Source organism: Ictalurus punctatus, chromosome 22 (assembly GCF_001660625.3).
Source record: "Ictalurus punctatus breed USDA103 chromosome 22, Coco_2.0, whole genome shotgun sequence".
Lineage (NCBI taxonomy): Eukaryota > Metazoa > Chordata > Actinopteri > Siluriformes > Ictaluridae > Ictalurus > Ictalurus punctatus.
In genome coordinates this window covers 425,259-448,230 of record NC_030437.2, presented here as the reverse complement: position 1 = coordinate 448,230, position 22,972 = coordinate 425,259, and the positions used below count along the sequence as shown (strand labels likewise).

General features: G+C 45.4%; 2 protein-coding genes across 6 annotated transcripts in view; one reads left to right on the top strand and one right to left on the bottom strand.

Annotated features, from left to right (window-relative positions):
• Positions 1 to 5,280, bottom strand: part of agpat9l (1-acylglycerol-3-phosphate O-acyltransferase 9, like) — a 10,391-nt gene extending 5,111 nt beyond the window's left edge. The window contains exons 1-5 of one of the 2 annotated variants that reach the window (XM_053674485.1): positions 4,644 to 5,280; positions 4,380 to 4,480; positions 4,106 to 4,297; positions 341 to 680; positions 140 to 206 (exon numbers count right to left, since the gene is read on the bottom strand). In XM_053674485.1, the coding sequence (XP_053530460.1) occupies positions 140 to 206; positions 341 to 484 (211 nt within the window). In that variant the 5' untranslated portion in view covers positions 485 to 680; positions 4,106 to 4,297; positions 4,380 to 4,480; positions 4,644 to 5,280. Of the gene's footprint in view, positions 1 to 139; positions 207 to 340; positions 681 to 4,105 lie in introns of both variants that reach the window. The other variant, XM_017451744.3, reaches the window with a different exon arrangement.
• Positions 5,261 to 22,972, top strand: adamts12 (ADAM metallopeptidase with thrombospondin type 1 motif, 12). Of its 4 annotated transcripts, none has more exons than XR_008393238.1 (24): positions 5,261 to 5,412; positions 6,811 to 7,181; positions 10,459 to 10,639; positions 10,753 to 10,952; positions 11,088 to 11,171; positions 11,642 to 11,766; positions 12,221 to 12,370; positions 12,577 to 12,720; positions 12,910 to 13,054; positions 13,219 to 13,311; positions 13,487 to 13,632; positions 14,044 to 14,213; positions 15,148 to 15,278; positions 15,519 to 15,639; positions 15,773 to 16,017; positions 16,119 to 16,260; positions 17,046 to 17,172; positions 17,254 to 17,464; positions 19,318 to 20,121; positions 20,387 to 20,524; positions 21,120 to 21,263; positions 21,387 to 21,508; positions 21,892 to 22,045; positions 22,162 to 22,972. XR_008393238.1 is itself a non-coding variant. In XM_053674480.1 (24 exons), the coding sequence occupies exons 1-24, from the start codon at positions 5,325 to 5,327 to the stop codon at positions 22,278 to 22,280; spliced, it is 4,380 nt and encodes a 1,459-aa protein (XP_053530455.1). In that variant the 5' UTR covers positions 5,261 to 5,324; the 3' UTR covers positions 22,281 to 22,972. The 4 variants fall into 4 exon arrangements, 3 of the variants coding, with proteins under 3 accessions (XP_053530455.1, XP_053530457.1, XP_053530456.1); XM_053674480.1 differs by having other exon boundaries at positions 21,387 to 21,533; XM_053674482.1 differs by lacking the exon at positions 5,261 to 5,412 and having other exon boundaries at positions 7,077 to 7,217; positions 21,387 to 21,533.

Sequence of the window (22,972 nt, the reverse complement as noted above, 5' to 3'; positions counted from 1 at the left end):
CACACACAATGGAATTTGTCCTTTCTGTTATCAGTACTATCCTTCATCTTATATCTTTAGAGATCAATAATCAATATGGATGCTCAAAGTGTACTTTAACCTACAGTGTGTGTGTGTGTGTGTGTGTGTGTGTGTTCACCGGATGATGTAGAGTGTTTCAGCATCTCCTGCTCTCTGTTGCTCTTCTGAATCTTCAGTGTTGCCCACTGCAATAACACAATACACAACACACAATAATTAACCGCAGTAAGTCACAGTGTGTGTGTGTCTGTCTGTGTGTGTGTGTGTGTGTGTGTGTGTGTGTGTGAGCGTGTGTGTGGGTGTGTGTGGGTGTGTATACCTCCAGTGTTTTGATGAGGATCTTCATGTAGGTCTCAGTGATGCCGAGCGAGAGGCCGAACATGGCCGGCAGCATGAGGAGCAGCAGCAGCGCCATGAAGAAGAACTGCAGCGCAGGAATCACCACCGCCCCCACACACTCCATACTGCACACACACACACACACACACAGACCTATACTGTTCCTATAATCACACACACACACCTGTACACATCTAACAACAAACAAACACACGCCACCAAACAAGTTCTCACTCTAATCTAACACACAGACACATATATACAGATACACACACGCACACACACACCCCTGACCGGGTTCACACACCCATGTCACAGCTCTGCACACACACACACACACACACACACACACACACACACACAGGAAACACAGAGGGAAGAAAAGGAAACTTTTAAAAATCCATTTGTATTCAAAAATCATTCCAAGATGTAACCATAAATGGATAAAAAGTATGACATTGTTCTTTGATAAATAAAAACTGTAAGAGGAATGAAACACTCGGCCGTGCTGTAAGAGGAAAATAATCAGCTGTTTTTCCAAATATTTTATTGAGAAAGAAAACATACTTCCAGTCACATAGCAACAATACCATTCTCATTTTTGTTATAGTTACATATACACACAAACACATACACACACATACATACACACATACATACACACACACACACATACACATACACAAACACACATACACACACATATACACACAAACACATACACAAACACATACACACATATACACACAAACACAAACACAAACACAAACACACACATACATACACACATACATGCACACATATACACACATATACACACACACACACACACATACACACACACATACATACACTCATATACACGCACACACACGCACACACATATATACACAGATACACACACTGATATATACACATACATACACACATGCACACATATATACGCATACACACATTTATACACACATACACTCACACACACACTCATATATACACATACACACACATACACGCACACACACATACACTGATATATACACATACATACACACACATTTATACACACACACACACACACATACACACATGCACACATATATACACATACACACACATATACACATGCATACACACACACACACATTTATACACACACACACACACACACACATTTATACACACATACACACACATATACATACACACACACACACACACACACTCATATATACACATACACACACATACACGCACACACATATACACACATGCACATACACACACATATACACACATATACACATACACACACATATACACACATATACACATACACACATTCACATACATACACACATACACACTCACATACACACTCACAAACTTACACACACACACGTGTCAGTACAACCCCTCATCGTATACCTTATTTTCTCGAGTTAAAAAAAAAACATCACGTCCTTTAGCCGCTGGGAGATAGATGGATATTTAGCAGACTTCCAAAGCAACAGTAGGGAACGTCTTGCTATAAGGGATGTGAAAGCAATAACATCCTTTTGTATCGAGTTCAGTGAAACTGAGTCATCAGGAATCCCAAATACAGCAATCAGTGGGCAAGGCTTTAAATCTACCCTGAGAATAGTGGACATGACAGTAAAGAAACCAGTCCAAAAACCATGGAGATCAGGGCAGAAGAAAAACCTATGGCCAAGATGGCAGGGAGAGCCATGGCATTTATCACACTTGTCCTCTACGTCCGGATACATCACAGAAAGTCTCGACTTGGACAGATGGACTCTGTGTAAAACTTTGAACTGGATAAGTCCAAGACGAGCACAAGAAGTGGTAGACTGTACCCTCGCTATAGCACGTTCCCAACACTCCTCACTTTTCTGTACTCCTAACTCCGTTTCCCACGCATTCCTAACTCTGGTACTCGACTCACTACCTAACGGGAGAATAAAATCATGAATCCTAGAAATCATTCCTCTCTGATGCAGATTGTTTGAAAACAAGCTTTCCCAACCTGTTCAGGAGGCGCAGAGGGGAAATCAGGAAAACATCTAGAAACGAAATTCTGAATTTGAAAATAACGAAACTGGTGCATCACAGGGAGGTCATAAGTAGATGACAGACTGGCAAAACTATCAAACACACCATCGGCATACAGATTTCTAACTTGTTTAATGCCCTTGTCATACCACACTGTAAATGTGGAGTCCAAACACGATGGAGGAAATAGATGGTTGTTGACTAAAGGACCAAAAAGGATGCACCTACAAATTTAAAGCGCCGTCTAAACTGATACCAAGTCTTAAGTGTCTTAAAGACAATGTGATTATCAGTATATTATCCTAGCTTTGATTATTCTCTCATAATACACACACACACACACATACCACATTGTCACATACTGTACACACACACACACACACACACACACACACACACACACACACACACACACATACATCACACTGTGTATGAGAGAGAGAGACAGGTGCAGGTCTATATTTAACACACGCAGAACAGAACACAGTCTCATAAAAGCACACAATAGGCCAAGCATGTGTGTGTGTGTGTGTGTGTGTGTGTCATGAGAAAAGGTTTGCACTTTGACCCCACCCCTAACCTTAAACCTCAACCTTTGTATCTCTTATATGACGGTGTGAGTGTGTGTGTGTGTGTGTGTGTATGTGTGTGAGTTTGTGTGTGTGTGTGTGTGTGTGTGTCTGTAGTTAATCACACTGCATTAGAGTTAAATGGTGCAGGAATGAAGTTCAGAATAAAACATTAATAATTAAGAATTAATCTCTCAGGCAGAGTGTAAATAAACCCCATTCAAACACCACGCCGTGACTGTGTAACAGCTCTTACACCTGTGTTCCAGTCACCAACTTTACACTCGCATTTACACTCGCATTTACACTCGCATTTACACTCACACCTTCACACTCACACCTTCACACTCACACCTTCACACTAATTTACACTCACACTTTCACACTCACGCCTTCACACTCACACCTTCACACTCACACCTTCACACTCACACCTTCACACTCACACCTTCACACTCACATTTACAATCACATTTACACTTACACCTTCACACTCACACCTTCACACTCTAATTTACACTCACACCTTCACACTCACACCTTCACACTCACACCTTCACACTCACACCTTCACACTCTAATTTACACTCACACCTTCACACTCACACCTTCACACTCACACCTTCACACTCACACCTTCACACTCTAATTTACACTCACACTTTCACACTCACACTTTCACACTCTAATTTACACTCACACTTTCACACTCACGCCTTCACACTCTAATTTACACTCACACTTTCACACTCACACCTTCACACTCTAATTTACACTCACACTTTCACTCACATTTACACTCACACCTTCACACTCATATTTACACTCACATTTACACTCACACCTTCACATCTTCACACTCACACATTTACACTCACACCTTCACACTCACACCTTCACATCTTCACACTCACACATTTTACATTCACATTTACACTCACATTTACTCTCACAACTTCACACTCACATTTACACTCACACCTTCACACTCACACTCACATTTAGACACACACTTACACTCACACTTTCACACTCACATTTACACTTATACCTCTACACTCACACCTTCACACCTCTACACTATAACCCTCATTCTCTCAATGACAGAAAAGTCAAAAACTCACCTGATCCTCTCTCTCTCTGTGTGTGTCTCTCTCTCTCTCTCTGCACTGTGTGTGTGTGTGTGTGTGTGTGTGTGTGTGTAAAGTTCAGCTGAAAGTGTCAGCTCCTCCAGACCCGGTGCTGTTACGCTGTGTTGTGAAAGACATGACGAATGAGGTGACACTTCCTGCTGCTTTGCTCTGTTGAGACACGACCTGGAGAACAAAGTCCACTGGTGAAGTCACGGTAGAACGTCGCCATCGTGAGGATGAGGCTGGAAACACACACACACTGCACCTTCTGATCACTGAGAGCCTGGAACCCGAGGAGCGGAGAGGAGTAGGGGCTTACAGGAAAGTGTGTAGCCTGCTGATGAAGGAACCATGTCCAGGATGATTCTGTGAAGGAGCTATGCTGTATAAGTGTATAAGTGTATTCAGGCAAGAATGATATTTATTAGCTTATTTAATAACATTACAGTGATTATTTTTCTCATCTACTGATATTCTAGTTTTTGTCATTATTATTTCTACGTGTCAGTTACTTCCTGTTCTCACTTACCTTATAGCAGCTATAAACACTCGTTCCCCACTCGTTCTCTCTCTTTACTCTCTTTATTCTCTCTCTCAAAAACCAGAACGCAGCTTGTCGTGTTAACGTGAAACCATAAAGACGCGGAACTCCTCTACCAGTTACAGCTTTACCTCTGACTGTTACAAAGCACTGACACTGGAGACTCCTTCCATACATCTTACATAAACGTCTCCTTACTTCAAGAAAACTTCACCATATCATTTATGTTTATTATTACTGGAGCGTCCGCTGTAGGCCTACACGTCCCTGTGAACAGGCTGTTGCTATAGAAACCATGACATATTAGAAAAAGAGCACATTAATATAAACCTGCGCTACTGTCAGGGCTGCTGTTATAGAGAACTAATCACCACCTTCAGACCAATCACAGTAGATCTGTGCTGAAGTGGTAATGAGGGTCCATGAAGTTATTTAGGAAGTGGTTCTGGTCTGAGGGTTGAGACCCTGCACGTGCACTAAAGTATTAATAAGATGTGCTTAATAACAGATAAACATCTCAGGTTAGTGTAGCTCTCTCTCCCCCTGTCTCTCTCTCTCTCCCTCTTTCCCCCTGTCTCTCTCTCCCTCTCTCCCCGCCCCTAAACTGCAGCTCCAGTTGAACCCTGCTGAACTTCTCCTGCTCCTGAGCTCTTCTTCTTCTTCTTCATCATGCCTCTCCAGCTGGGTGAAGCTCTTCTGCTCCTCCTGTTTCTCCACAGCTCCCTGTCGGACTTCTACTTTCCAGATACAAAGCAAGGTTCGTGTGTGTGTGTGTGTGTGTGTGTGTGTGCGCGCGTGCGTGCGCGTGCAAAACTTTGCTCTGCATGCCCTTTTAAAGTATTCCTGCATGTTCCAGCTCGGGTTCTGCAGCTCACTCACGGGCACGCTCTCTACCGGAAGTGGAATAAAATGATCCGCACTGCACGGTTTATAACGGTTTGTCACGCGCACTGTGTTAAACTCGGCGGAATGAAGCCGCTCGCGCGCGGGCTGGGTCCCAAACCGCACAACACAGCGCACTAGGTAGTGTCTCAAAGCCTGCACCGCTGCTCGCGCATGCGCTGTTCAAGCGCTCCGTGTCACGTGACGCAGGCGACTTTCCCGCCCAAAGTTCAGCCTGAGGTCAACTTCTAGAAGGTTTGAACGCAGACAAAATGGAGGAAAATATGGAAATGATTACATTCTAATCAACATTTCTATTACATTATATACAGTTAGTGAACTAGTGGTTAACTACAGGTGCTAGTTTATGTTAAGTAGGAGGTCAATGTTAGCTAGCCACAATACCAAGGTTAACTAGCATTCAGGGTTATAGTGGTTTTATTGTGAATAAAGGTGACCAATATAAAATCACTATCATTACATTAGCAATTCTTAGCTAGCTCATTAACACAGACCAAACCAAACAACTCACAATATCATACTTGCTAGTTTCTGTCTTAAAACATAACCACTTCATCATAGATAGAGAGACACATAGCCTAGCTTACTAGCCGATGTGATTGTCAGGAAAATTCATTTATAAGAGATTAGCAGGTCAGCTTATGAAATGAGGCAGGGCGAACACTTCTTTATGGTCATTAATACAGTATGTTCAAGTCAAACTAAACAAGGAAAACTGCATTTTAGTTAGCAAGCATATGAGCGTGTTAACCAGCGAGATTAATGCTAGTCAATATTAGCCACGATTTTAGGTTAGGCTTCCGTGTATTAAAATATTTTAATGTACTTCTTGTATACTAAAATATTATATCACTTATTAATTGAAAGGTTGTCAGCCTTTGACGCAGTGTATCATCATGATATTTAGTCTAAGGAATGATATTAGCACATTGCTAACACCTAAAATGATCTAGCACATATCTCTCTGTAGATTACCACGCAGCACTTTCTCTAAAGAAAGTGCTGACATGGCTAACAACAAGTGTGGCATTTTACCAAAGTGTGTCCACTTTATTTAAAATTAAATTTGTTAAATAAACAATGCATATTAAAAAAAATATTTTTATACAGTTAGCTTTTGCTTGCTAGGTTGGAACCATACTAGCCATGTTTTCTGTAGGGTGTTATTATCAGTTATTAATGTGTTACACAGGCTAAAGTAAGTCTCGTAGTCGTACACTTTTATGACTGAGTTTATGTTTCCTGTGTGCAGAACACTCGGTCAGATCCCACGGCGACTTTTCCGTTGTTCATCCAGAGAAAGTGGACGGGGACGGTCGCTTCGTCTCTCACACGCTGTCCCATCGTTTTACGAGCAGCAGGAGGCGCCGGCGGCGGCGTGAGGTAGACGCACACGACAGCAAGCGTGTTTATTACAGACTGAACTTCAGTGGGCGGGATTTAAGCCTCAACCTCACCGTCAACGACAAGCTCCTGTCGCATGGGTACGTGTTGGAGTGGAGAACGAAGAGCAGGAGTGACAATGGACATCTGGTTCAAAGGGAAAATGAGTGTCACCTTGTCGGCACGGTAACGGACGGAGACGTGGAGGGAACCGCCGCCCTGAGCAGCTGTAACGGCCTGGTGAGCACAGAGAACAGGAAATGAACAAAGTCACAAGTACGCATCACATACTCTTAGTTTGTAGTGCACATCCAATGACAACATCTTTTAAAGGAACAGATTTTCACTGCTGTGAAAATCTGTTCCTTTAAAAGATGTTGTAAACAAACATCTGTTGTAAACAAACATTACACATTTATTCATTTATTCAAGAGTTTCCACTCTTTCATTTTGTCTTGTCATTGTGTTTTGATTCCCGTTCATTAAACCGGACACGTAATTACACATACATGTTGTAAACTGTAGCTAAAGCGCTAAGGGCCGAATTCAAAGTCCGAAGGTTACGTCAGTGTTTGCGTGGGGAAAGTTGCTGGTATTCAGAGTCGAGTTACACAGCTGCTTCAGTGGATTTTCTGAGCTCTAATGCTCAGATTATTAAAATCGATTAAAATAGTTCATGCCTCCGATGCTGCCAGATTTCTCTTGAGTAGAAGCGACTGAGACACCCGAGACGAGTCTAGACCACTGTCTTGTCACACAAACACACGCCTGTAACGCGGAACACGTCAGGGATAGGTTTACCTAGAGAAGGTAATAGTGTTGTTTTCTTTGCTGTCAAATGTAATATGAGGTAACATAAAAGCAACAGAGAATTTAAAAAATGAAAAATGTTAATATGATGATATGTGGCTTCCACACTCCTTATACAGCAATGTATGAAATAGCACTTGATCCAGCACACTCATAAATATTCATAAGCATTCAAATACTAGGGCGCACGGTGGCTTGGTGGTTACCACGTTCGCCTCACACCTCCAGGGTCGGGGGACCATGGCCCTGTGTGTGTGGAGTTTGCATGTTCTCCCCGTGCTGCGGGGGTTTCCTCCGGGTACTCCGGTTTCCTCCTCCAGTCCAAAGACACGCATGGTAGGCTGATTGGCGTGGGTCCTAAAGTGTCCATAGTGTCCGTAATGGGTGTGTGGGTGTGTATGTGAGTGTGCCCTGCGATGGTTGGCACCCTGTTAAGGGTGTACCCCGCGTTGTGCCCTACGCTCCCTGGGATAGGCTCCAGGTTCCCCGTGACCCTGAAAAGGATAAGCGGTAGAAGATGGATGGATGGATGGATTTAGACACAGCCACAGTGTAGTGTAGTATAGTATAGTATAGAATGGGCCGTGCTGACTCGAGGAAAAATGTTTAGGAAATGAGGCGAGTTGCGTTTGGCCCTGAAACGGAGAGACGAAACAACACTCCACTAAACAAACACCCAAATCCAACTGACACCATGCTGCAACTCTGTGTGTGTGTGTGTGTGTTTGTGTGTGTGTTATGTCTCTCAGGGTCTGTCCTTTTTCACAGCTGGTTTGCACACAAACAGCAGCAGTAGTTCGCACACACACACACACACACACACACACACACACACACACACACACACACAGCGTTCAGTGACTCCAGGATCCACCATAAACCAACAAACAGAGGTTGTGTTGGGAGACAAAGTTCAACAGAGAGAGAAATAGAAAGAAAATAGAGAGAGAGAGGGGGGGGGGGAGTTCAGGAGTGCCTTGGTCAGCATGAGTCACTCTAAATAAATGAAAAAATGGAGAAAATGAGATTCAGAGAGAAAAACCTAAATGCCCTGTGTGTGTGTGTGTGTGTGTGTGTGTGTGTGTGTGTGTGTGTGTGTGTGCTTAGCCAATGCAGGAATGTGTCTCCCTGGAGATTCGTCTGGCTGTCAATCAACACAGCTTCACTCCAGTCGTATATAATCGCCCAGCTCACCCCTCCACCCCTCTACCTCTCCACCCCTCCTCCCTCTTTCTCTCTTTAACCCTTTACTCACTCTCTCGTTCATTCTTTCTCTTCCTCTCTATCTGCGTTTTTTGTAGCTTTTCACCCTACGAATCAAACGTCAAACGGATTTCTAAGGACTGCTTTCTGCTTTAATCACATGCTGCTCATGTGTCTAACAGTTTCTTCATGACTGTGGTGGAGGAGGACATGGAGTTGTAGGAAGGTAATCAGCGTCGGCGTGGTAACAGTACCTCAGCTTCATCACCTCACGCTGTGTTCACTCAGATTTATAGGAATACCCCGTGCTTCAGGTCATGTTTCCTTTCAGAATATTTCTCAGCAATCACAGAAACACAAACAGCTCAAACCGCAGACTCGCTACACCGACGCACAACTGCACAAAATAACTCACTATGAGCCTTGTTTATACTGCAGCATGTCATTTTCATGTTTCCTGACAATGCAGCTGGAGCACACATTATAACATCTGTGTGTGTGTGTATGTGTGTGTGTGTGTGTGTGTGTGTGTGTGTGTGTGTGTGTGCACAAGCATCTCGCGCCGTCAGTGTGTCTGGGTTTTCTGATTTACATTCATGTGGTATCCTGATGTATGTTTATGGCCTTTGAAACAGGAACCAGGAAGTGGAACACACACACACACACACACACACACACACACACACACACACACACACACACAGGCACATACATGCAATAGGATTTAGCCTGATTCCCACACAGGCACAAGTCACAGCTGCATTCTCTCTCACACACACACACACACACACCCACACACACACACACACACGATAAAAGAATTCCAAATGACTCTATAGAGAGTTGTGTATGTACAGGCCAGTGGGAATCGCTGCTGTTGCATATGAATGAGGTCACACACGTGTTACTCGGTTACACACACACACACACACACACACACACATCACAGTCTGTTACAGTGCACTCCTCTGGAGGAATGTGTGTGGGGGGGTTTCCCTGAGTGTGTGTGTGTGTGTGTGTGTGTGTGTGTGTGTGTGTGTGTAGACTTGTTAAGGCATGGTGATGGATTACTGGGTAATGATCGTTGATGATCCTGAGGAACAGTCAGAACTAGCAGCAGCTTGTACACCAACACACACACATACACACACTCTCACATACACACACACACACACACACACACACACACTCACATACACACACTCACACACACACACACACTCACACACACACACACTCTCACATACACACACACACACACACTCACATACACACACTCACACACACACAGTCTCACATACACTCACACACACACACACACACACACACACTCTTACATACACACACACACACATACACACACTCACGTACACATACATACACACTCACACACACACACACACACACACACACAGCGTTCGTATATAATGCAGTGAGAATGTGCTCAGGGCAGTCAGACTGAGACATTTGTGTTACTCTGTGTGTGTGTGTGTGTGTGTTACAGACAGGCATGCTCTCTCTCCCTACCGGAGTGTTCCTGATCGAACCTGTGCGAGGTCACACACCAACACTCACACACCCTCACCAACCGCATGTGATCTACCATAACTCTGCGTGGCTGAGCGTCCGATCGCGCCGCAGCACACACACACAGCGTGACGTCCACGCCACCTGCGGGGTCAAAGGTCAGTCAGGATCTGCTTAAATGTGTTCATTATGTTAATGGGTGCATTTTCATGGACCCCTGTGTTGTGTTTATTTGAGCTGAGATATACGTGTGTGTGTGTAATAATCACAGGCAGTCGAGAGCGCTCCGAGCAGATAGAACATGAAAGGGAGCTTTGGGAACGAGAGCGGCGAGGTCCGGGCCGAGTGCTGAGTCGGCGTTCAGTGAGTACGGAGCGCTGGGTGGAGACCATGGTGGTGGCCGACTCTAAAATGCTGCAGTACCACGGCAACAACAACGTGGAGAGCTACATCTTTACCGTCATGAACATGGTGACGAACCCAGGCAGAGCGAGTCACTGATTCTGAAGCAGAGTCTACTAGTAATAATAATTCATTATATCCAGATATTTGGATCTTATGTCAGTGTGTGTGTGTGTGTATGTGTGTGTGTGTGTGTTATTGTAGGTGGCAGGTATTTACCACGATGCCAGTATCGGCAATGCGATCCACATCGTCCTTGTGCGACTCATCCTGCTGCAGTCAGAGGAGGTACAGACACACTGTTCAGGAGTCATGATTCACGATTCACGATTCATGATTCACTCTACAAGACGCTTAATATGGCTGAGCTTATTGAGTCAAATCTGTTTCCATTAGACTCCTGAATCTGTTACCACAAACAGTTTAGAATCAGTTATGAATCATTAATCCATTTGACTCAGTTGAATGTATCATTATTGATTCATTCCTCATGACACATCAGATTTGAAGTGAATCATTAAAAATATCCTGTTTACTCGGACAACATTTATTAAACGTTTAATTCAAATAGCAGTCGATTAGTTAATTACGCATTACTGCGCCCCTCTACAGTTAACTCCAGTATTGTAGTATTGTATAATTGTAGTATTGGCACCCTGTAAGAGGTTTGGGGAAATATTTTTTTTTTTGCCCAAATTTAAAAACAATGGAAGCAAAATTATTGGCACCTGTAAGATTACGTGTGTGCGTGTTGTCAGAAAGGCCTGAAGATCGTCCATCACGCAGATTCGACTCTGACCAGTTTCTGTAGCTGGCAGAAGCACCTGAACCCTCAGAGCGACACACACCCCGCACACCACGACGTCGCTGTGCTCATCACCAGGTAAACACCCGCTGTGTCTGATTATGCTTACAGCTCAGGTTAATTACTGATTAACACAGTAAAATAATCCCATTCACTTCATAATAACAGGAATAAAGTCTGTAATACAATGAATACACACATATACCAGGTGAGACATAGACTCGGATATATACACTCAGATGTGCAAAAGTTTGTACACCCTTACTCTGAAATGATGAAAGATGAATTGTTCAAAAAGTTCAGAAAGTGAAGAATGAAAATATTAAACACGACATTCAGTTACACGATTCCTAATTATTATAAAATATATTATAAATATTACAAATAATGAACATTATAAAAGCAATTCATTTAAACATATCATGCCTTACATAAAACAACAAAATAAACAGATGTGTGACCTTAATGAGGCTTGTTTACATAAATAAATGATAACATGTCGTGTGTGTGTGTGTGTGTGTGTGTGTATCAGGAAGGACATCTGTGCAGGTAAGAACCAGCCATGTGAGACGCTCGGACTGTCTCACCTGTCTGGAATGTGCCAACCTCATCGCTCCTGCAACATCAACGAGGACTCGGGACTTCCTGTCGCCTTCACCATCGCTCACGAGCTCGGACACAGGTGTGTGTGTGTGCTGCGGGGTGGATTAGGAATTGACCATAATAGTCAGGGGAATGATTCTGTGTGTGTGTGTGTGTGTGTGTGTGTGTGTGTGTGTGTGTGTGGTTTCGGGATTCAGCATGATGGTCAGGGGAATGATTCTGTGTGTGTGTGTGTGTGTGTGTGTGTGTGTGTGTGTGTGTGTGTGTGTGTGTGTGTGTGTGTAGTTTCGGGATTCAGCATGATGGTCAGGGGAATGACTGTGAGCTGGTGGGTCGTGCCGCCTTTATCATGTCTCGTCAGCTTCAGTACGACTCGTCACCTCTCACCTGGTCCACCTGCAGCAAGCAGTACATCACACACTTCCTGGAGTGAGTAAACATACACACACACACACCTCCCAATTGTGTATCCCTGTGATGGCCCTTTGCAGACTTCTCTCTGTGTGTTTGTGTCTCAATGTGTGTGTGTGTGTGTCTCTCTCTCTCTCTCTGTCTCTCTCTCTCTTTCTCTCTCTATCTCTGTCTCACTCTCTCTCTCTCTCTGTCTCTCTCTCTCAGTCGTGGTTGGGGTTCTTGTTTAGACGATCGTCCATCTAAGAAGGACATGACGATGGCGCTGCTTGCCCCGGGAGTGAAGTACACCCGGCAGCACCAGTGTCAGATGCAGTACGGACCCAACGCCACTCTCTGTCCCGAAACTGATGTAAGATCTCCTTTTCCTCTCATCACACTTTTTTCTAAACCAGAGGCACAGGTAAAATGTCCCGGGCCACAATGAGGGTCGGGACGCTGCAGCGAGGGTCGGGACACTGCAGCGGTGCACAGCTGTGTGGAGTGATCACTGCTCTGTGCCGTGTGTCTCTGCAGAACGTGTGTCAGGTTCTGTGGTGCTCGGTGGACGGTTCCTGTCGCTCCAAACTGGACGCTCCGATAGACGGAACCAGGTGTGGCCCGGGGAAGGTGAGAGAGGGGTCTCACACACACACACCAGATCACCAACATACACACTGTAATGGAGCTGAAATTTCATCACATCATGGTGCCACGATGTAATATTATTAATTACACATACCATACACAGTTTTAAATCATACACACACCTGTGCGTGAACAATGCTGTGTGTGTGTGTGTCAGTGGTGTATCTCAGGCGAGTGTGTGGTGGTGGGGAAGTTACCCGAGACGGTGAATGGTGGGTGGGGCCAGTGGAGCACCTGGTCTCACTGCTCGCGCACCTGTGGCGCCGGTGTCCAATCAGCAGACAGAGAATGTGACAAGCCAAAGTATGACACTTCCTCCTCCTCCTCCTCGTCCTTCATCTCCTCTGTTTAAACTCCTTCATGTTTCACTGATCCTTCTCTCTCTCTCTCCCTGTCTCTCTCTGTCTCTCTCTCTCTCTGTCTCTCTCTCTCTCTCCCTGTCTCTCTCTCTTTCTGTCTCTCTCTCTGACTCTCTCTCTCTCCCTGTCTCCCTCTCTCTCTGTCTCTCTCTCTCTCTCTCTCTCTCTCTCTGTCTCTCCCTCTCTCTCTCTGTCTCTCTCTCTCTGTCTCTCTCTCTCTCTCACTCTCTCTCTGTCTCTCTCTCACTCTCTCTCTCTGTCTCTCTGTCTCTCTCTCCCTGTCTCTCTCTCTCTCTGTCTCTCTCTCTCTCTCTCTCTCTCTCTCTGTCTCTCTCTCTCTCTCCCTGTCTCTCAGGCCAGCGTTCGGAGGGAAGTACTGTACAGGTGAGCGTAAGCGCTACAGGATGTGTAACACGCTGCCGTGCGTTAAGAAGAAGCCGTCGTTTCGAGACATGCAGTGCAGCGAGTTTGATACGGTTCCGTACCACAACCAGCTGTACGAGTGGATCCCCATCACCAGACTCAGTAATCTCAGCGCTTCACTGCAAACACATTACACACGATAATGACTAGAGATCAGTGAGTAACACACACTACTGTGTGCCCAGGCTTTTCCATCTAACCCTAGGGTGTGTGTCGTTACAGAGTGAGGAGGGTAAAGCGGGTCCCTGGGTGTTCAAGGGGTTAAATCCGTTTGAAATAAACAGCATTAAGGAGATCTGCACACGAGCGCAGCCTGGTTATTAAACAAATATTGTGTATAGAACTCGCTGTAAACCACGCTAGGAACTCAGCTACACTCGCTTTCCCATAATGCACTGCTTCCAGCGGTGCTTTCATTCCTGAGATCAGTGAACAGGCCGAGGTTAGTGATCATGGTGTTCAGTTTTTCTTTGAACCTGCTGAATCAATCCCGCAGGGCTTAGTGTAGATCACATGATCCACACCACATCACTGTAAACTCACAGCTAGGGGGGCTTTGGGGGATTTTCAACTCTCCTCATCAGGTCTCATAGAGATATTTTACCCTGGCAAACTGTCTGTGTGTGTGTGTGTGTGTGTGTGTGTGTGTGTGTGTGAATAAGAGAGAGAGAGAGAGAGAGACTGTAAATGCTTGCCTTCTATTTTCATTGCTTTAACACCATCAACTATAACTAACACCCTCACTACCTCACTTTCCTCTGTCTCTCTCTCTCTCTCTGTCTCTCTCTGTCTGTCTCTCCTCTCCTCAGTTTCTGTTTCATTCAGTTCAATATAACATAAAGAGAATCTCTCTCTCTCTCTATCCCTATATATATATATATATATATATATATATATATATATATATATATATAATATACATATATATATATATATATATATATATATATATAATATACATATATATCTCTCTCTCTGTCTATATATATATTTATCTCTCTCTCTCTCTCTCTATATATATATATATATATCTCAGCCCATCCGTGTGAGCTGCAGTGCAGGCCTGTGAATGAGGATTTCACAGAGAGGATGTTGGACGCAGTGACTGATGGAACTCCGTGTTTCTCCAACAGCAGCAGGAACGTCTGCATCAATGGTGTGTGCAAGGTAGAGTGGCTGGGCGTGGCTTACTCTGTGTGTGTGTGTGTGTGTGTGTGTGTGTGTGTGTGAGAGAGAATTAATATAAACCTGCACTACTGTCAGAGCTGCTGTTATAGAGAACTAATCAACACCTCCTGACCAATCACAGTCCAGAACTCAACAACATTGTGGTGTAAAGACTGAAGTATTCTGAAGTGCGTGTGTGTGTGTGTGTGTGTGTGTGTGTGTGTGTGTGTGTGTGTATAGGAGGTGGGCTGTGATTATGCCATAAACTCAAATGCGCAGGAGGATCGGTGCGGTGTGTGTCTGGGTGACGGCTCCAGCTGTGAGACACTGAATGACACTTACACACAGAGAGAAGGATACGGTGTGTGACACACACACACACACACACTGTAATACTCTACTAAACACAGTCACACACCTGAATCACATCTAAGGTACAGACATAAATAAGTGTGTGTGCGTGTGTGTGTGTGTGTGTGTGTGTGTGTGATCAGGTTACACCGACATGGTGCTGGTTCCCGCAGGAGCGAGGGATATAGTGATACAGGAAGTGGAGGAGGCGGCGAACTTCCTGGCGGTGCGAGCAGCAGACTCTGATAAATATTACCTTAATGGCAATTACATCATCCAATGGAACGGTGAGTACCAGGTGGGCGGAGTCAAGTTCTACTACGAACGCAGCGGCAATCTGGAGAACCTCACATCACCTGGGCCTACAACAGAGCCCATTATAGTGCAGGTACACACACACACACACACACACACATTAAAAGAGCACAGTGTTGTTTACAGAGTTAGGATGCGGTTGCGTGTTTGTGATTCGTTGTTTTTTCCGTGTAGCTGCTGTTTCAGGAGACGAACCCCGGCGTGCGGTACGAGTTCAGCGTGAAGAAGAACAGCTCAGTGGATAACGATCTGCTGGACCCTCAGTACTGCTGGAAGTACGGAGCCTGGACTGACTGCAGCGCCACCTGTGGACAAGGTGAAGAAATAACAATAACAACAACAACAATACAGCACAAAATACGATTAGAGCGCTATAATCAGTGAAAACAATCAGGACTGCAGTGATACAGAGTCGGACCTTAACACCTGGACACCTCTGCACGGGGAGGATAAACACATCAGAACTTACATGTACATTCATTTTGGAAACAAGTAAATAAGATTTATTTTACTCTCACACGGGGAAATTAAAGAGCAACACCATGAGCAGTATTTCAGTGTGAGATCAACACAAGAAATACACTGTGCTCTTATCATAAACTAATATAATAAACACTGCGCTGTCTACAAGCTACAAGTGCACAGTGAACATCACTGATTTAGATCAACAGCACATCTGTCATGTGATCAGTCTGAACATGTTTGAGTAATTCAATATCTTTATTTATTTATTTATTGGTGTTTAAATGTGTAGCCTTTACACCCTGCATGAAGAGTTACACAGAGTTACACACAGAACCACAAACACACTCAGAAGTTCTTAAACACTGAAATGTGGCGCGTGTGGCATTTTAAGGTGCAGCTCCAGGGGTGTTGAAGAGAGTTAACTTTGACCTTAAATACTGTGTCTCACGCCTCTTGTCATTGACTGCCCTCTAGTGGAGAAGTTATATAACGTGTATAGTGAAATATAATGGATTTTTAACATTTTCATTATTTGGAGTAAAGCAGCTGTTATTTCTAATTCAGCAGGTGTTTCTGCAGTGCATTATGGGTGTGGCTTTCTCACCTGTGCTGTTTATAATAACCCTGGTCCTGCAGGTGAGCAGCAGCAGCCAGTGCGGTGTTTTCGAGCCGGTGTTGGAGTGGTGGATGAGGAGCTGTGTGATCAGAACACTCGACCTGAAGACAGACATCGCCACTGTAAGAACATGGACTGTCCTGCCAGGTCTGTGTCTGTTTTATCTTGTTGTTTTTCAATATGAACTTCATAAGGATTGACCCTGAACAGGTAAGGTCTAATTACCAGGTGGTGGGTGGGCGGATGGCAGTCGTGTTCGGCCTCCTGCGGTTCTGATGGAATAAGAAAGCGCACGGTTCTGTGTGTTAGAACCGTGGCTGGAGAGGAGAGAGTTCTGCACCCTGGGGACTGCAGGAAACTCCCCAAACCCAAAGCAGCTCTGACCTGCAACCGCAACGTGACCTGTGGCTCAGCCTGGGCGGTGGGGAACTGGAGCGAGGTGAGACTCAGGGGGTCACTGGCTCATTTGGTTTCAGGCTCACAGTGTCTGGGGTAATGGAAGCTCTGGTTTATCACAGGATGATGGATTTGTTGGAACTTGGGTCTGTGAACTCATTGATCATTTCCAGGTAAAGGATCACAGAATCAGTGAGTCACAGAATTATGAGGTCACTAGATTAAGGGATTGTGGGATCACTACATCAAGGTATCATGATGATGCTAGTTCACAGAGTCATGGGGTCACTAGATCACCAGGATTGTGGAGGGTCACTAGATCACCAGGATTGTGGGGGTCACTAGATCACCAGGATTGTGGGGGTCACTAGATCACCAAGATTGTGGAGGTCACTAGATCACCAGGATTGTGGATGTCACTAGATCACCGGGATTGTGGAGGTCACTAGATCACCAGGATTGTGGAGGTCACTAGATCACCGGTATTGTGGGGATCACTAGATCACTGGGATTGTGGAGGTCACTAGATCCCCGGGATTGTGGGGGGGTTCACTAGATCACCAAGATTGTGGGGATCAGTAGATCCCTGGGATTGTGGGGGTCACTAGATCACCAGGATTGTGGGGTCACTAGATCACCAGGATTGTGGTGTCATTAGATCACCAGGATTGTGGGGGTCACTAGATTACCAGGATTGTGGGGGGTCACTAGATCACCAGGATTGTGGGGGTCACTAGATTACCAGGATTGTGGGGGTCACCAGATCACCAGGGTTGTGGGTTCACTAGATCACCAGGATTGTGGGGGTCACTAGATCACCAGGATTGTGGAGGTCACTAGATCACCAGGATTGTGGGGGTCACTAGATCACCGGGATTGTGGAGGTCACTAGATCACGGGATTGTGGGGATCACTAGATCACCGGGATTGTGGGGGTCACTAGATAACCAGGATTGTGGAGGTCACTAGATTACCGGGCCTTGGGGGCACTAGAGCACAAGATCACAGGGACACTAGATCACATGATTATGGGGTCACTGTGGGATCACCGGTTTATGGGGTCACTAAATGACGGGACCATGGGGTCACACGTTCACCACCAGGATTGTGGGGGTCACTAGATCACCAGGATTGTGGGGTCACTAGATCACCGGGATTGTGGGGGTCACTAGATCACCGGGCCTTGGGGGCACTAGAGCACAAGGTCACAGGGACACTAGATCACATGATTATGGAGTCACTGTGGCATCACCGGTTTATGGGGTCACTAAATGACGGGACCATGGGGTCACACGTTCACCACCAGGATTGTGGGGGTCACTAGATCACCAGGATTGTGGGGTCACTAGATCACCGGGATTGTGGGGATCACTAGATCACCGGGATTGTGGGGGTCACTAGATCACCGGGCCTTGGGGGCACTAGAGCACAAGATCAGAGGGACACTAGATCACATGATTATGGAGTCACTGTGGGATCACCGGTTTATGGGGTCACTAAATGACGGGACCATGGGGTCACACGTTCACATGCTTATGAGTGACTAGATCACATAATCATTGTACTGCTAAATCAACAGATTGTGGGATTCACTAGATCACTGGATCATGGAGTCACTGGTTAATGGGATCATTGGGTTGCTAGATCACATAATCATGGATTTGTAGTGGATCTAACCGTCACTAGATCATGAGGTCATATGAGGAAGTAATGAGGGATGCAGTGGTTTACTTTGGAAAGCTTTTCATCATAAAGTGAGTTTAGTTCACCTGTTAATGATTAGGTGAGTGAGTGTGTGTGTGTGAGTGAGTGTGTGTGTGTGTCATTCCTCTACTTACCTGAGGAATGCTTAGCGTGTTTAGTGTGTGTGAACGAAGTGTGTTGTCTCTCCTGCAGTGTTCTCTGACCTGTGGTGGAGGGGTGAAATCTCGTAGTGTGAAGTGTGTGATAGAACCCCAAATCCGCTGTGACCCTGTGACCCGACCTCGATCCACAACCTTCTGCAACCTCCAGAGCTGCTCCAGAACCCGACCACAACCTCCGACCCTAACTCCGGGTCATGACCCTGATGACCTCACGTCTAACCCCACACCCACACCGTACACACCCACCATGATCACATCACACACTCCGACTGCGAGTGTGTTACACGAAGACGATCAGGAGTTCATCTTGGTTACTAACAGCAGTGTAGTAGACGACACACACACGGGTCCGAACCAGGACCAGGAGGAGGAGGAGGAGGAGGGCAGTACGGACCTGCAGCAGCCCCCTGACGGATCACCGTACACACCGGGCTACGACTACATCATGGAGGACGAGACAGAGGACGTGTTCACCCTTCACACACCTGTCAGCACTGTACACACACCTCGGACCACCACACAACCGGCCCACATAACAACTACACACACGTTCATTACTACCACACAACCAGCCAGGACAACAATCACACACACATTTATGACCACAACCAATCCCCTGACCACTAAATTATCCACACACACAAACACACACAGAAGAACCTCCAGTACCCCACAGAACCTGAAGGTCCAAGCGAGATCACACAGCCCCACACGAACACACCCGCTGATGACGAAGAACAAGCACACACCCAGAAACCCCAGCAGGTCCAAACTGATGAAAACAGGAAGTGGCGAGAACACAGTGGCATTCTGGGTCGTGGGCAACTGGAGTGAGGTAAAGATGTATTTTAGTGTTTCAGTCACACACTGGTTCTGATATACCGGTCCAAATCCATGTCTCCACGCAGGAGGATGTGCTTGGAGGACGATCTACATGCTCATGTTTATGTTCCTCATAGAACATCAATCAACACCGTCTGACCAATCACCATCCAGCATTTAACACACGCCTGGTGTATTCAACTATAATAGTGTCTTTACAGGGTATTATCCCTCACTGTGTGTGTGTGTGTGTGTGTGTGTGTGTATGTGTATATCAGTGTTCTACCTCATGTGGTCTTGGAGCAGTGTGGAGATCAGTAGTGTGTAGTTCTGGTCAGGATTCAGACTGCAGCAGCACCGCCAAGCCTGAACCTGCACACCACTGTAACCTTCAACCCTGTGCTGTATGGAGAAAGGTCTCTCACACACACACACACACACACACACACACACACACACACACACACACACACACGCACTGAGACAGACCTACCATTAGAGTGTGCTGATGAGTGTGCACACTACAGACCAAATGTTATGAAGCAACAGCTACTTTTAATTTATTTAAATGTTTTTATCTTCTACACTGAGATTAGAATCCACACGTGTAGCTCGAACGACAGATAAACACACATGGAGCATACTTTTATGACTTTTATTTAAAGCAGAAATGCAGTTCTAAACATTCCAGGGCTTTTTATAGATCAGTACTTCATGTAGAAATGCACTGTAAAGGGTTCTGGGTGGTGTCTCGCCTGGAGAACCCTTACTGGTTCTGTAGAGCAGAGCGTTCCCCTTCCAGAAAGTCTCACACCATTCACCATCTAAAGTAACCCGTGAGGAACCCATGAGGAACCCATGAGGAACCCTGTTTTCCAATAATATAAACATATTACATTGTTAATACAAAGTTAGATTTGATCCGCACTCACCTCACACTCGTTGAATCTCATTGCTTTTGTGTATGTGTGTGTCTGTGTGTGTGTGTATGTGTGTGTGTGTGTGTGTCAGTGTGCTGAGGGGTGTGTTAGTGGTATGAAGTACAGGGACGTGCAGTGTGTGGACTCTCAGAGCGGCCGAGTGTTGAGACCGTTTCACTGCTCGGACCAACCACCGCCTCCTACACTGCAGTGGAAACACACACGCTGGGGACCGGTACACGCACACACACACACACACACACACATACTTACTCACACACACACTCACACACACACACACACACGAGGCTAATGTTGGATTATTAGATGAGTCTGTGTGTGTGTGTGTGTATATCAGTGTTCTCAGAGTTGTGGAGGTGGACTGATGGAGCGCTCTGTGTTTTGTCCGGAGCCTGAACACTGTGACGCGAGTCTCAGACCTGAAAGCTCCGCCCCCTGTAACCTCCAGCCGTGTGTGTGGTGGGTTACTGAACCCTGGCAGCAGGTCACTATCACCGCTCATCATCTAACACAGTAGAAATGACTCATAACATCACACGCTGAAGTGTTTTATTCCTCTTATACTGTATACACAACAGTTACAGCTACAGTTCTGTGTTAACTCTCACCATGTGCGTACGAACCCGGCTCGGGGGACTCGGGCTGTGATGTCACTAAATATAACATTTGCAGAGAACAGAATGAAAATGACGTAGTGACGGGAGGATGTGGGGGTGTGTCCTAATTTACATATTCATGTGTAGAATTTATAGATCTTGAGGGTGAAGACGTAGAGATGTTCCTAGTGTTGCTGTGTGTGTATTATAATATAAAATGTTATAATGTGTGTGTGTGTGTGTTAGTGCTCAAAGAGCTGTGGTGGAGGTGTACAGAAGCGAGTGATCAGGTGTGTGAGTGGAGGATCGGCGGAGGAGGTGAAGCGCTCGCTGTGTCTGAGAAACGACGAGCCCGAGAGTTTACGTGTGTGTGCTGAGGAGGAGTGCAGACCTGAGAGAGGTACACCACGCTGACGTCACGCTAATGACACGCTTACGCCATGTTATAACCTTTACATACTCTCATTACATTCAAGCGCGCACGTGTGTGTGTGTGTGTGTGTGTGTGTGTGTCAGGTGTACCAGTGTGTAAGAGAGACAGCGTGTCCACTCGGTTCTGCTCCACACTGAAGCTGCTCGGTCGCTGCGTCCTGGACTCCGTCCGTAAACAGTGCTGCCTCACTTGTGCGATGTAAAGTTCAGAGGTCACGCTGGATCATCATCACACACACACACACACACATGTTCTGAACATGTTATTCATGTGTGTAGAGAATGATTGACACCTTATAGCACAAGCGTGAGCTTTTTAAACCTTTTCACATATTACTTTTTAACGATAATCCCCTCAAAACAAAAAAACACCTGGAAATAGTGGGAGGAGCTTCTGAAACAACACGTGCAATAACCACACCCATAAACCCAAACCTGATGATGACGGTGATGAAGATGAAGATTTAAACACGAGTTGATATTGATCGAGTTGAAAGTCTGAGAATGAGGAGAGGACGTAAGAGTGTGTCCAGCAGTGCTTTATCATCACCATCACGTACTGTGTGTGTGTGTGTGTGTGTGTGTGTGTGAGTGATTGAAACCTTAGCATGTTCATTAGAAGTTATTAGATGTGTGTGTGTGTGTGTTAGATGGTGTAGAGTTCATTAAGCATCTCTAAAGAGTGTGTTAGACATCGTTAGTGTGTGTGTGTGTGTGTGTGTGTGAGGATGAGGTGTTGCAGGTCATCCCTCTCTGGCCTACAGAAAGACAGTAAAAAGACCTGAAGCTTTTCATCCTGAATCTTTTATAATGAATCTTTTTTCACTTTATACTGTCTTTATTACTCCGGTGTTCATGTGTACATGACTGTATATTAATAAATGCTGTGATGTGA

What these genes read in the sequence shown, in the direction of transcription:
- adamts12 (XM_053674480.1), top strand. Translation starts at nt 5,325, where the DNA reads ATGCCTCTCCAGCTGGGTGAAGCTCTTCTGCTCCTCCTGTTTCTCCAC. An exon ending in CAGAGCCCATTATAGTGCAG is followed by an intron (nt 16,018 to 16,118) that starts GTACACACACAC and finishes TTTTCCGTGTAG; the next exon opens with CTGCTGTTTCAGGAGACGAA. An exon ending in CAGCGCCACCTGTGGACAAG is followed by an intron (nt 16,261 to 17,045) that starts GTGAAGAAATAA and finishes CTGGTCCTGCAG; the next exon opens with GTGAGCAGCAGCAGCCAGTG.